The sequence below is a fragment of the Ursus maritimus genome, unplaced genomic scaffold, assembly GCF_017311325.1.
Source record: "Ursus maritimus isolate PB19 unplaced genomic scaffold, ASM1731132v1 scaffold_34, whole genome shotgun sequence".
Classification (NCBI taxonomy): Eukaryota; Metazoa; Chordata; class Mammalia; order Carnivora; family Ursidae; genus Ursus; species Ursus maritimus.
The window spans coordinates 12391131-12404823 of NW_024426008.1; the positions used below are offsets into that span (position 1 = coordinate 12391131).

Genomic DNA, 13693 nt, shown 5'->3' on the forward strand with positions numbered 1-13693 from the left:
TTAGGATTGTTTGCCGCAGTTCTGTGAAAAATGCTTTTGGTATTTTGGTAGAGATTGCAATGAATCTGTAGATTGCTTTGGGTAGTATGAATATTTTAACAATATTCTTCCAATCGCTGAACATGGTGTATCTTTCTACTTGTTCATGTCATCTTCAATTTCTTTCATCAGCGTTTGGTAGTTTTCAGAATACAGGTCTTTCATCTCCTTGATGAAATTTATTTCTAGGTATTTATTCTTTTCAGTGCAATTACAATGGCGTTAATTTCTCTTTCTGCTACTTCATTATTAGTGTATAGAAATGCAACAGATTTCTGTATATTAATTTTGTGTCCTGAAACTTCACTGAATTCATTGATCAGTTCCAATAGTTTTTTGGTGAAGTCTTTAGCATTTTCTATGTATGGTATCTTGTCATCTGCAGGTAGTGACAGTTTTACTTCTTTACCAATCTGGATGTCCTTTATTCTTTTTCTTGTCTGATTGCTGCAGCTAGAACTTCCAGTATTATGTTGAGTAACGGTGGTGAGAGTGGACATCCTTGTCTTATTTTTGTCTTAGAGGATGAGTTCTCAGTTTTCATTATTGAGTATGATGTCAGTTGTGGGTTCGTCACATATGGCTTTTGTTATGTTCAGATATGTTCCGATATGTTCCCTTTAACCCCACATTGTCGAGAAGTTTTAACATGAATGCATGTTGTATCTTGTCAAATGCTTTTTCTGCATCTGTTGAGATTATATTTTTTTATTCTCCCCTTGTTTATGTGATATCATATTGATTAGTGACTATTAAGCCATACTTGCATCTCTGGGATAAATCCCACTTGATCGAGCTAAGTGATTTTTTTAATGTACTACTGAACTCGGTTTGTTAGTCTTTTGTTAAGGATTTTTGCATCTGTTTTCATCAGAGGTATTGGCCTGTAGTTTTCTTTTTACATAATGTCTTTATCTGGTTCTGAGATCAAGGTAATGCTGGCCTCATAGATGAATTTAGAGGTTTTCTTCCTCTTTGGAATCATTTGAGAAGAATAGGTATTCTTGTTTAAAAGTATGTAGAACTCACGTGTGAATCCATCTGGTCCTTGATTTGTGTTTGTTGGGACTTTCTGACTGCTGATTCAGTTTCAGTATTAGTAATTGGTCTGCTCAGATTTTCTATTTCTTCCTGATTTAGTTTTCAGAAATTGTATGTTTCTGGGAATTTATTCATTTCTTCTAGATTGTCCAATTGTTTGGCAGATAATGTTTCAACATTTTCTTATAGTTTTTTGTATTTCTATGATATTATTTCTCCTCCTTCATTTCTGACTTGGAATCTTCTCTTGATAAGTCTGGCTAAATATCAGTTTTGCTTATCTTTCCTAAGAACCAGGTCTTGGTTTCATTGGTATTTTTTTTTTTTGGGGGGGGGTCTCTATTTCATTAATTATTTCCTTCTCGTGGCTTTGGACTTTGTTGTTCTTTTTCTAGGTTCTTTATTTTTGTTTCTTGAGGCAGGCCTAAGAGCACTATAGATTTCCCTCTTAGAACTGCTTTTGCTGATTCCCAAAGATTTTAAGCTACTGTCTTTTCATTTATTTCCATGCATTTTTTAAATTTCTTTTTCTTTTTCATTGACACATTGGTCAATTAGTAGCATGTTGTTTAACCTCCATGTTTTTGGGGTTTTTGTTCCCTCTAGTTTCATACCATTTAAGTTAGGAAACATGCTTGATATGATTTCAATCTTCTTAAATACAGTGAGACTTGTTTTGTGGCCTAACATGTTATGTATACCAGAGAATGGCTCATGTGCACTTGAAAAGGGTGTGTATTGCTACCCTGAGTTTTGTTCTTTTTTTCCACTTACATTTGCCTGGTTTGCTCTTTCATCCCTTCACTTTCAGTCTGTACATGTAATTAGGTGTGAAGTAAGTCTCTTGTAGGCAGCATACAGATGGGTATTGTTTTCTTATTCATGCACAATACGTCTTTTGATTTGGAGTATTTATTTACATTCAAAGTAATTACTATAGATAGGTAGTTATTGCCATTTTGTTAATTGTATTCTGGTTGTTTTCGTAGTTCTTCTTGATTCCTCTTCCCTTGTGGATTGATGATTTTCCTTAGTGATATGGTTGGAGTCCTTTCTCTCTTTTTGTGTGCATATCACAGCTTCCTGATTTGTGGTTACCATTGGGTTCTATATTGAGCTGAGGGTTGCTTAAGTTCAAATACATTGTAAAACTACTGAAATTAACTGTCACCTCCATGTTTTATGTATGTGATGTTTTAATTTTTCTAGATACTGATTGTACTACCTCGTGTTTTAAATTCCATACTGGCTTTATAGTGATTAATCTATCTTTACTCTCTGTTCACTTGTACCTTTAATATATTTTTTTTCTAGTGATGGCCTATTCTTTCCATTTAAAGAATTCCCTTTAACATTTCTTGTAAGCCTGATTTAGTGGGATGAACTCCTTTAACTTTTCTTTGTTGAATGCTATACTTTCTGGGTAGAGTGTTTTTGGTTTGTTGTAGCACTTTGCCGGCCAGAGGGGAGTAGCATGCTATATTCAAAGTTTCTGCTGATCAGCTGATAGCCTTATTTGGCTTCTCATTACTTTTTGTCATTTTTAGTGTCTTGGTGTGGACCTCCTTGGGTTCATTTTGTTAGGGGTTCTTTGTTTTTCCTGGACGTAGATGTTGCTTCTTTCCCCAGGTTAGGGAAGTTTTCAGCCCCCTCTCCTCTCCTCGCGGGATCCCTGTAATGTGCATGTTACTATGCTTGATGATGCCACCAGAGTTCCCTTAACCTACTCTCATTTTTCATTCTTTGGGTTGTTTTCCGTTACCCTGTCTTACACTAAATGGAATCAACAGGTCAGTGATAGTGGATTTTTATTTCAGTTAATAAATTTATCAGCTCTGACTCATTTTTATATTTTCTCTCTGTTGAAGGTCTGAGAATCTCAGTGACAAGTACTTTGAATCCTTTATCACGTATTTGCTTATTTCCATTTCGTTTGGGACATATTCCTCATTTCGTCTGTTTTTCAGCCTGTTGTGGCTGAGTCGCAACTGCCCTCAGCCCAGCCAGCCGCAATGATCCACTCTGCCTGCTATGAGTGTCCTGGGTAGGGTTGAGGCCTGTCTGGCACAGCGACAGGCTTGGTGAGTGGGGCCGGCAGTGCGCCCAGCTGGCTGCAGTTAGTCCCTCGGCCACAGCTACAGGTGCACTGAAGGGCAGGGCTGGCTTCTTGCCCAGCCAGCTATGAGGCTCCCCGGTAGGGACTGCAAGTGTGCTGCTATGAGGGCTTGTCTCCTCCCTCCCCAGGCGTGAGTGAGTCCCTTCGGAGTGGCACCCTCCAGGTGGGAGTGGTGGGCAGGAGCCACTCTGAAGGGCGGACTGCTGCGTTGGGCTTGGATGGGGAAGAGCACCCAGTGCTCTAGCGAAGTAGATGGAGAGGGTTCACGCTACCTTTCACAAACACCCAGCTATCTATCTAAGGCTTGGGGAGGAATGGCACTTACCAGCACTTTTGTTTCTAGAGAAATATTCTGGACATCTCTGCCCGGGGACAGATCTAATCTGCCCAGGACAGATTAGTCAATAGAGCTCCTTCCTCTATAACTGCAGGCACTTTTCAAACTGCTGCTTCTATGCTGTCTGGGTGGAATTATTTAGTTTGCTGGATCTTTAAGGATGATGGAGACTCAGCTTCCTATGGCCCTCAGGCTCTCTTGGAACTAAGCCCCCCTGGAGTTAAGATCTCCTGGTTTCTAAAGCCAGACATTTGGGGGAACTCATCTTCCTCGTGCTGGGGGTGCCTGGTGTGGGGTCAGATCCTCTTGCTTCTCCATGCTTGTGATGTGTGTGTAGTAAGAGGCATAGGGGTTTGGTTTCCAACTGTCTCCACCTCTTTACAAGGTGAGCCTCTGTCTACAATGAACCGTGGAAGGTCTGTCCTGCCAGTCTTCAGGTGGTTTTCAGTCAGTTGTTCAAATGCAGCTGTTCTCTCAGTGTGTCTGAGGGACAAGGTGAGTTCAGGATCCTACTCTGTCTTCTCTCATCTCTCTGGAAATTCTTCAGTTTTGTTTCTAACTTGGCAAATGGATTTTATGTTGCCTTTCCTCATGGACTGGACTAACTCTAGTCTTAGACACACGTCTATTCCATATTCACATCAAAGTCCCGTTTTCTAGACCTGAAAGCACACACTGATACCATACAGGCCAGGTTGCTTTGGTTAGTGTCTAGAAAAAAGCACGCTTGGCTGCTATCTTTTGAAAGCCTGCTTATGAAGCTGGCCCGTGGCTAGTATCTGGGAATTGGATTTCAGGAGGGTTTCCGCCACCCTGATAGAGTGGCTCAGGGTGCCTACACGGTACAAACAATATGGTTTCTGCTGAACATCTGCCTTCCTTCCAGGATCCAGGAATTTTGGTATGTGCCAGGGAGAGGGTGTCTTCACGACCACAACCCTGGGCACTGAGACTCTAGGTTGTAACCAGTTGTGGCTGGGGGACTTCAGTGCATCCTGGGAGAACACTTAGAAGCTCAACGCCGTACTGTGTCTTATGGGTCCTCCTAGCAAATCACTGAATCTGGGGATGAGCCTGAGGACTCCCTGATGGTAAGTTACAAGCATTTTCACATCAATTATTTTTTTTATAAAAATGGTTACAAATTCATTGTTACAATTCTAACCGTGTTCTCTTAAAAACCGGGTGTAGGCCCTGTTTGATATAACCCAGGCCTCAATTTCCCTCCTAATGTCATTCAAATGAAAACCTTCCCTTTCCTCTCTGAAAGCCACATATCTGAAATCGACTCACTGGTGTCCGGGTAGGATCCGTCAGGGCAGTGGGTAAGGCAGCTGTTGATTTCTTCATTTAGGAAATGCCCATATTTACAGGACAGGCACTGGTCCCCATGGCTCCCAAAGCAGGACTCACAGTTGGGCGCACACTTTCTGCATCGCTTCTTGTCAGCATGGTAGTGGCCGGAGGGGCAGCTGGAGACACAGATCCTGCATTGTGGAACGACAAGAAAGAAGGGCAGCATCACCCGAGACGGAGTCCTCGGCACTCTTGGGGGTGCTCAGCCAACAGCCGTCTTCCAGCGCAAGATCCTTTGTAAACCACCACGGTAACACCTATCCAAAGAGCCAAATTCTGCTGGTTGAAGCTTTTTCCTGGGTGGGGGGCTGAAGCAGCCAGGCAGCCGCCCAATACCAAGTCCGCCGAGTAAGGCATGTCTCGGTCCAAACCATCTTCTGGTTTGGGGATGAGGGTTAGAAACCGAGGCTCAAGAGGAAGGTTGTGGCATGGGGTTGAAGGGAAACTATGGGGGAATCACGATTTTATACCAAAGTTGCTAATACGGGGTTACTTCTCTTTCTGTGTGTTGTCCCAGGGACCCTGTGCACCAGTGGTAATGGCTTTACGCTATTGTCTAATATAAATACATTTAAATACATTTAAAGAAGGAACTTCCTTGTTTGCCTATAACTGAAGGACAGCACTTTGTTTATTCATTCAACAAATATTTACTACCGAGTAGCAAGTAAAATGTCAGGCATTTTGCTGGTCTGCGAGGTTCTGTAGTAGCCAAGGGCCCTTCCTTTAAGGCACTGAAATTCCAGCATGCACGCAAACAGGAAGTAGAACGTGTCTGGGTCTGTCTGGGTGACTGAGGTGTGGACTGACTGCAAGTCAGCTCCGGTAGTATGTTTTCCCTGAAGGAGCAGGGGGCAGGGGGCAGGGCTCGGAGAAATGCTGGGAGCGGAGAGCCTCTGATGGGCCATCCAGGGGCCTCCCGGTGGACAGATCTGCACAACTTGAGGCCGAAGCCAGGGACTCAGAGTTACGGTGACCAAGCAGGTCCACCTCAGTGCCCAGAGTGGAATCGGGGGGGATGAGCAGGGCCCAGCCCCTTTGCCACACGGGAACGCATCTGTTGGGCTGGATGCTGGCATTTTCATGAAGGGCAAACAGAGCTCTGGCATCCGACATCCTTGGGATGGGAAAGGTCTAGAGGGGAAGAGCAGTCCGATGTAGAGCTAGTCCCTCCCCTAAGGCCCTTCCAAACGTGAGCAAAGACAATTGCAGCGTGACAGCATACAGGGACACTGAGTATGGGTTTCAGCCTTTGGAATGACACCGGGAGGCGGTGGGCTCCTGCAGCAGCCTCTTTTCTGGGCTTAAGTCCCGGGGGGAGGAAGTCGGCAGACGAGGCTGGAGCGCAGCCGGTGGGAGCACTCGGGGCATGCTGCGGGGGACTCGGCCTCAGGCTCGTTCTTACCTGGTGTTGTTTTTCAGCTTGTAGTAGTAGTTCAAGCAGTCGTTGCAGTGGTCTGGCCCCGGCCCGTCACAGCCGACCTCGCTGCACTCGGGGTCACAGGGACCTTCTCCGGGGGAAGGAAAAATGAAAACAAGACTTGGAAAAAACGATTTTAAAGCGGGTCAGTTTTACCTTGAATTTGGTATAAAAGACGACTTTTTTGTCTTCCTTATGCAGTGAGAGTTTAAGGTGGAGGAATAATGTTTAAGCACAGAGATGAACTCCTGACTTTTTGGGGAGAAAAACCTCCATTACCTACATATCAAGAATGTAAATCCAGTCGTGGCCTGGTCTTCAAAAAAAGCACACGTGGCTGCCTTGTGGCAGATAACAAATATCTCAGAATTCAAACGCACAGTGCCACCGTGGCAACTGGAAAAGAACGGATGGCAATTAAATGTCGGATTGACAGAAAAATGAGAAGTTAAGCTGCTGACAGAAAAAAGGAAAAGCTGTATTATTCCATGCCTGGACCAGATTGCCGGCTTGCCCACGGTCAGTAAAACCACGGAATGCCTGTGAGATGCTGTAGCCGGCAAGCCTTTATCAGTATCCGGTCTTGGATTACAAAGCAGGTACTTAACGGCACAGATAATAGATTTAGAAGTGCATCCTACCCACAGGACGGTGGGCAACTCAACAAAAGAAAACTAGACATAAAGTTTTAAAAATGCAAGCGAGCTTAAAGATTTCCAGACCTAGGATGAAGCATGCTAATCTCTCATGACATATTCTTCGGTCTAGAGACAAAGAACAGAGGGAAAAAAAAAAATGTCAGAAAGATGGGAGATTTTTATAACTGATGAAAAGCTTTCCAATGACATGGGCTAGACCTTTTGCTTGAACTAACTCCCTGTTCTCCATATTTTAGGACATTTGGTCTTGTAATCTTCAAGCTCTTTCCTGTTGAAAATTCACATGATTTTAACTAGCCATAAACATCCCGCACAGAACGTACGAACAGTAAGTTGCTACGTCAGATGTGTCTGAACCAGACTTATTTGAAGCAAAAGGATTTACTGTTGAACCTTGATCTCCTTTAGTCATAGGACTCTCTTCTACAGTTACTGAGTCAGAACAGAAAATGGTAGAACCTAGGAGGAATGACTTAGAGAAAAATCTAGCATTCAACCACCCTCATTTACCCAGTGAGAAAACCATACTTTCTAAGAATTAGAGTGGCTTGTCCAGAATCACACAGCCCAGGATCAGCATCGGTCCCCCTTCTTAATCCGGCTCCCCTACACAGAAGTAGTAAATCAGGTACTCGGGATGACCTTTCAAAAGGAATACAGACTTGAAATATATTTCTGATTAAGAGTCATCTGACAGTGCTGTTTATCTCTTCGTTCTCCCAAGCCTTAAAACTGATCTCTAAATTAAATTCCCCAGCCAGTATAACATGGGACCTTTCGGCTCTCTGCATGTCAGGGTTGGAGCTCAGCCAGCTGGGGGTCATACAGCCCCTGGAATCTCATGAAAAAGTGCAGGGATCTGGTTAGGATAATGCCATCTGTGCCTTTAGCCAGGCTGACTTCTTCATGAAGGTGAAAATCACAGCTCTGAAGCAAAGGAATCATGGGTGGCCCTAAATTTTCACCAGATGATTTCTGCAATTAACGCCCCCTCCCCCCCAACTTATATGTGCCAAAGGGCTCCGTATGGCCTGTTCGTGTGCTGTGCTGTTTCTTTTAAACTGTCCCAGATGCAGTTCAGCATTTTAGGTTGCAGGGGAATAATGAAATAATTAATTGTCTCTGTTCTCTCATAAGTGCCAATCTGGGCATTTTGGAGATGTGAACAAGAAAAACCACAGAGATAGAGAACCGTTTGTTCAGAATTTTAAGATGACCAAAATGTGAATTGGAAACCTACCAGAAGGCATATAGCAACAGGTCACTATTATGCTCAGTTTATGTTCTTGGATAGCCTATCAGAGAAGATGAAATGGTTTGCTGGTGAATAGTAATGTTACAAGCTCAAAACAAGATCATCTAACACACTCGAGCTCCGGTTAGCTCAACTGGTTTGAATTATTCCAGTTTACGATGGACTCTGGGATACTACCTGTTTAAGATATTCTGTTAAGGTGATTAATGAAGTATGTTTCTCCTATCGCAGGAGCACTGAATGCTCCTTTAAGTGGTAGGGCAACAGGACAGAAAGCAGAGGGGTGTCTGAGTGGCTCAGGTCAAGATCTCATGGATCCAGGGACCATGCCCCAGGTGGGGCTCCCCGCTCAGCAGGGAGTCCGCTTCTCCTCCTTCCTCCCCACTTGTGCGCTCTCTCTCTCCAATACATAAAATCAGAAATATACTTTGAAGGAGGAAAAAAAAATTACAGCTGCTATAATACCTAAGCTGCCCCAGAAAATCAACCCTAAACCATAAGTATGCAACGATCAATAGATTTCCTAGATACCAGCATGTGCTAGTTGGAAAAGATGCCATATTTTCTATTATAATAGCAACAAGACCCCAAAATATGTAGGAATAACACTAAGAAGAAGAATACAACATAAGATTTCAGTAAAATGGGACATGGTCTGTGTTTTAGGTGGAAAGACTGTATATTATAAAAGCAGTTCTTACCTAAACAATTCTTCCCATGAGATTGCATGTAAATTCACATGAAATTCCAATGGGATCTTTATAGGTAGACTTAAGAATTGCTACGAAAACAAGATGTTCAACAGAGTAAAATATAGTGTGGGTGTTACCAGATTAAGAATTATTAGATTAAAAAATCAGAAAAGGAGGTACTTGAAGTGACCCTGGCATAAGAATTACTTCTATTCTGTTACGAAGGAAAGGTCCTGGAATCGAGCCCGGCGTGGGGCTCCCTGCTCAGTGGGGAGTCTGCTTCTCCCTCTCCAATAAATATTTAAAAATGAAAGGAAGGTCCTAAACTAGTAAAAGAAGGGATGAGAACCCAGCCACTAATGTCTATTTGGAAAATAAAGACCGTTTTATCTCATAAACCACAATAAGTTCCAGATGAATTAATGGCCAAATGTAAAAATCAGAGATTAGAAAACAATGCATGTGGGTAGTTGATTTTAAAGACTAAAACTTCTTTAAAAACAACACACAAGTGAGATCTGAAACGATAAACCCTACCCTCCAATTTTCTTTTTCCGTCAAAACACCACCACAAAACAAAACCTACATTTTGGAAGCAAGCAATAACTGAGGAAATGTTTTCAGCAAATAGAGTAGTTCCTCCCCACTCCTGTCTGCTCGAAACCGTGGATAGTACCAAACCCTCTATATAGGGTTTTTTTCCTATACATACATACCTGTGATAACATTTAATTTTTAAATTAGGTACAGGGAGAAACTAGAACAATTATATCAATATACCATGACAGAAGGATGTGAATGCAGTCTCTCTAAATATCTTGCTATTAATGACCAGAGGATCATCAGCTTCCTGACCGTTAATAAGGGGATACTACTTGGAAACCCCAGATAAGGGGGAACTACTGTATGGAAAAATGTGAGACACATTAACATACAAAGAGTTCTGATGAATAGATAAGAAAATTGGATAAAATATAATTATGTTTCATTCCTAGAACTACCGAGGGAAAAATGATTTACTAATAAAGCTATAAAAAGTTTAAACTGGGGGCGCCTGGGTGGCACAGCGGTTAAGCGTCTGCCTTCGGCTCAGGGCGTGATCCTGGCGTTATGGGATCGAGCCCCACATCAGGCTCCTCCGCTATGAGCCTGCTTCTTCCTCTCCCACTCCCCCTGCTTGTGTTCCCTCTCTGTCGAATAAATAAATAAAATCTTAAAAAAAGTTTAAACTTTTTTTTTTTTTTTTCTTGGTGCTTTTTTTCTTTCCACTCAATTTTGGCAGGAACGAGTGTAATAAACGCACAGCTGTCACAGCATAGACTGGCACATCTTGTCCGGAAAGGAACGTGACAAAATGTGTCCAAGCTCTCAAACCGATCATTCCCTTTGATGCAGTAGTACTCAGAACTCCATTCGAAGGAAATAATTAAAATAGTGATGTTCATCCAAATCTTATTTAAAAGAGTGTAAAACTCCAAACTACACAGCCCAGATTATAGTACAATCATAGGATGGACTGTTATGCTGTCTTTTAAATATTTGTTGTGAGGATATGTGATAATAACCACAAGAGGAAGAAAAAGGATATGAAAACTCTACAGTGCTTTTAGCTTTGAAGAAAAGAAATGTGCAAATATTTGGGGGGATAGAAAAGAAGATGGAAGAAAATATATTTGAATAGGGGTAGGAGTTGATCTCTGCGCAGTGGGGTGATGCACGAGAGTTCTTTCCTTAGCCTGTGTCCCTGCTGGAAGCCAGCTCACCTGCATAATCCTCTGGACCGTAGTCATCGGTGGGGTCTTCGACTCGGCTATAGCGGACCCGTTCTACTTTAGGAAATTCGTTGGTCGGTGAGTAGGGCTGCACGGAGGTGCCGTAGAGGACCAAAGACCATTCTTTCAATTTTCCTGGAGAAACAATAATGAAACCATAGCATGACCACACATAGTCTCTTGAGCTTTACAATTTCTTTAATTACGTCTCATTTAAGAAAAGCAACAGAATCGTGGCAACCATGTTCATATGAATCATGGCATGAGGTGCAGAGCTAGAAATGCTCCTTTTCCACCAGTTGCAGAATTAACTAATAGACACATCACATTATTTACTGAGCACCAACTAGAGGATAAGCCTTAATTTAATCAGCATTTATAGGAAGCCTGAGAAATGAACACCTCTCCGCTGGACCAAGGGGTGAATTTCAAATTATGGATATTTTGCTAGAGAACCCCAGAATTTTGCAGAAGCCTTTTTTGAATTAAAAAAAATTTTTTTGGTGTTATCAATAAGACAAAACTCCTTTGTTCCACCTAACTGAATTAGTCATTTAATCTTACGAATACATCACTATTTATACTATGTTATAGACCTGAGCTGTCCAGTGATGGCCCCTAGACACATTTGACTATTCAAAATTTAAAAATTTAGTTCCTCAGTCATACTAACCACATTTCAAGTGTTCGATAGGCTATGGGGCCAGTGGCCACTACAATGGATACCACAAATATAGAGTATTTCCACCACTGCAGAATGTTCTAGTGGACAGTGCTGCAAGAAAGCATTTTCTGGTCAAGACTGCCTTGAGACAGGAGCCATGAGTTTTAACTCCTTTGCAGACAAGGTTCTCAAAGAACATTCTGCTTTAGTCCTTATTTCTTGCTTTTTGTGTGAATAAAGCTAAGAAATAAAAACTGGTCACAGGTCACTAAGCTTAATAAGAGTCACCTAAAGAATCAACCATAAGCAGAAGTGAGACAAAACCATTAAGAACATGGGAAGTATGGTGGTAGGAAGCAGGACCTCCTGGAAGGTCCCTCCTCCACTTAACCAAATACAGAGAATCCAGGCATGGCTGGGGCCAGGGTTCTGCCAGCGCCCTGACAGTGGTGAACTTGAGGTATCAGCTGATCCATCTGTTAAGTTAGAATTCAATGCTCACAACAATTGGGAGGTAGACACTTGAATTCCCAATATATGGATAAGGAAACAGGCATAGGGGTTGTTCATTTTCTCGAAGGCACTGAGAGTACAGACTGCTATTAAAATCCATCTGGGGGTTCCAGTTTAAGACGACAGTGTAGGAAGATCCTGACCCCACCTCTTCCTACCGACTCCCTGAATCTACAGCGACATAGGGATCGATTTCCTCTGAAAAAGAAAACAAAACCTATAGTAGCTGAGTGGTTCCTACACAACTGGACAAACAACCCACACGCAAGCAGGTGAGAGAGGCCGAGACACCATCTTGCAATAAACCTCACCCCCGGCACTGTGACCCAAGTTGACTCAAAACCCCAAGTTTCTCCCCACGACGCAAAAGGTTTGAACCCCATATTGGGTACCCCAATTTTTAAGACCTGCACCGGAGACGAGCCCCCAAAATATCTACCTTTGAAAATGAATAGGGTTTGAGACCCACAAGTCTACAGTGAACTGACTAGTTTTGAAAGAGCGTGCATGTGTGGACCCACCCACTCCAAGGCTCGGTGCAGAGGCAAACAACTGAAGAGCACTGACTATCCGTGAGAGAGGCTTAGTTGCTTACCTTAGCATTCAGCTAGCGGCTATGGAAATACTCTCGGGTGGGCGCCATCTTTGCTCTCTTCCTCAGCCTTGCTCCAACTCACTAGTATTTCCCAGCAGGAACCTGTACTCTCATCCGGCACCCACATTTTTATGGCTGCCTCCCAGGGGACACCTCTAGGTTGCTGGCACTGGTGGCCTGCAGGGCTTATGTTTACCGGTAACAGAACTGTAAACAAAATTGACAGATCTATTCTTAAGCTCACTCAGAAGACAAAGAATCAGAAATGAAAGAGGAGGGGGGCAACTGGGTGGCTTAGTGGATTAGGCGTCCAACTCTTGATTTCAGCTCAGGTCATGATCTCAGGGTGGTGAGATCGAGCCCCACTTTGGGCTCCATGCCGGGCGTGGAGCTTAAGATTCTCTCTCTCTGCCTCCCCCCACCCCAGCTCTCAAAAAACAAAACAAAAAGTAAAGAGGTGAGGTTGTAACTAAAATAAAAATAAAAGCCATGAAAATATAAAGTATTATAAAACACTATCATCAACAACTACACACCAAAATGAACAACCTAGAAGAAATGGATTAAGTTTTAGACCTATACAACCCACTAAGACTGAATCATTAAGAAACAGAAAATCTGAACAGAACAATTACTAGTAAAGCGATCGAATCAGTAATAAAAAAAACCCTCCCGACAAAGCAATGACCAGAACTATATCTTCTCTAGTCAATTCTACCAAATATTTAAAGAATACCAGTCCTTCTAAAACTCTTCCCAAAAATAGAACGAACATTTCCAAACTCATTTTATGAGGCTAGCTAGCATTACCCCGATCCCAAAACCAGATAAGGATGCCACAAGAAAATCCCTGATGAACATAGATGCAAAAGTCCTCAACAAAAAAATGAGCAAACTGAATTGAACAATACATTACAAGGATCATATACCATCCACCAGGGAGATTTCTTCCAGGGATGCAAGAATGTTTCAACATTCACAAACCAATCAATGTGATTCACAACGTTAACAAAATTAAGGATAAAAATCATATGATCATCTCAATAAATACAGAAAAAGCATTAACCGATTTCAACTTCTATTTATGATAAAAGCTCTTAACAAAGTGTGTATAAGGGGAATAATAAGCATCATAAAGTTCAGGAACAAGACACTCACCACTTTTAGTCAACACAGTCTTAGAAGTCCTAGCCAGGACATTAGCCAAGAAAAAGAAAGGAAGAAGTACGTCACT

The 13693-nt window shown here is 42.4% G+C and overlaps 1 protein-coding gene across 2 annotated transcripts in view; it reads right to left on the minus strand.

Moving 5' to 3' along the window:
• The window catches only part of PCSK5 (proprotein convertase subtilisin/kexin type 5), a 456163-nt gene that overhangs the window by 161792 nt on the left and 280678 nt on the right, over positions 1–13693 (minus strand). For both annotated transcript variants that reach the window (XM_008691034.2, XM_040620237.1), the window contains exons 14-16: positions 10679–10822; positions 6295–6397; positions 4827–5020 (exon numbers count right to left, since the gene is read on the minus strand). In XM_008691034.2, the coding sequence (XP_008689256.2) occupies positions 4827–5020; positions 6295–6397; positions 10679–10822 (441 nt within the window). The remainder of the gene's footprint in view (positions 1–4826; positions 5021–6294; positions 6398–10678; positions 10823–13693) is intronic.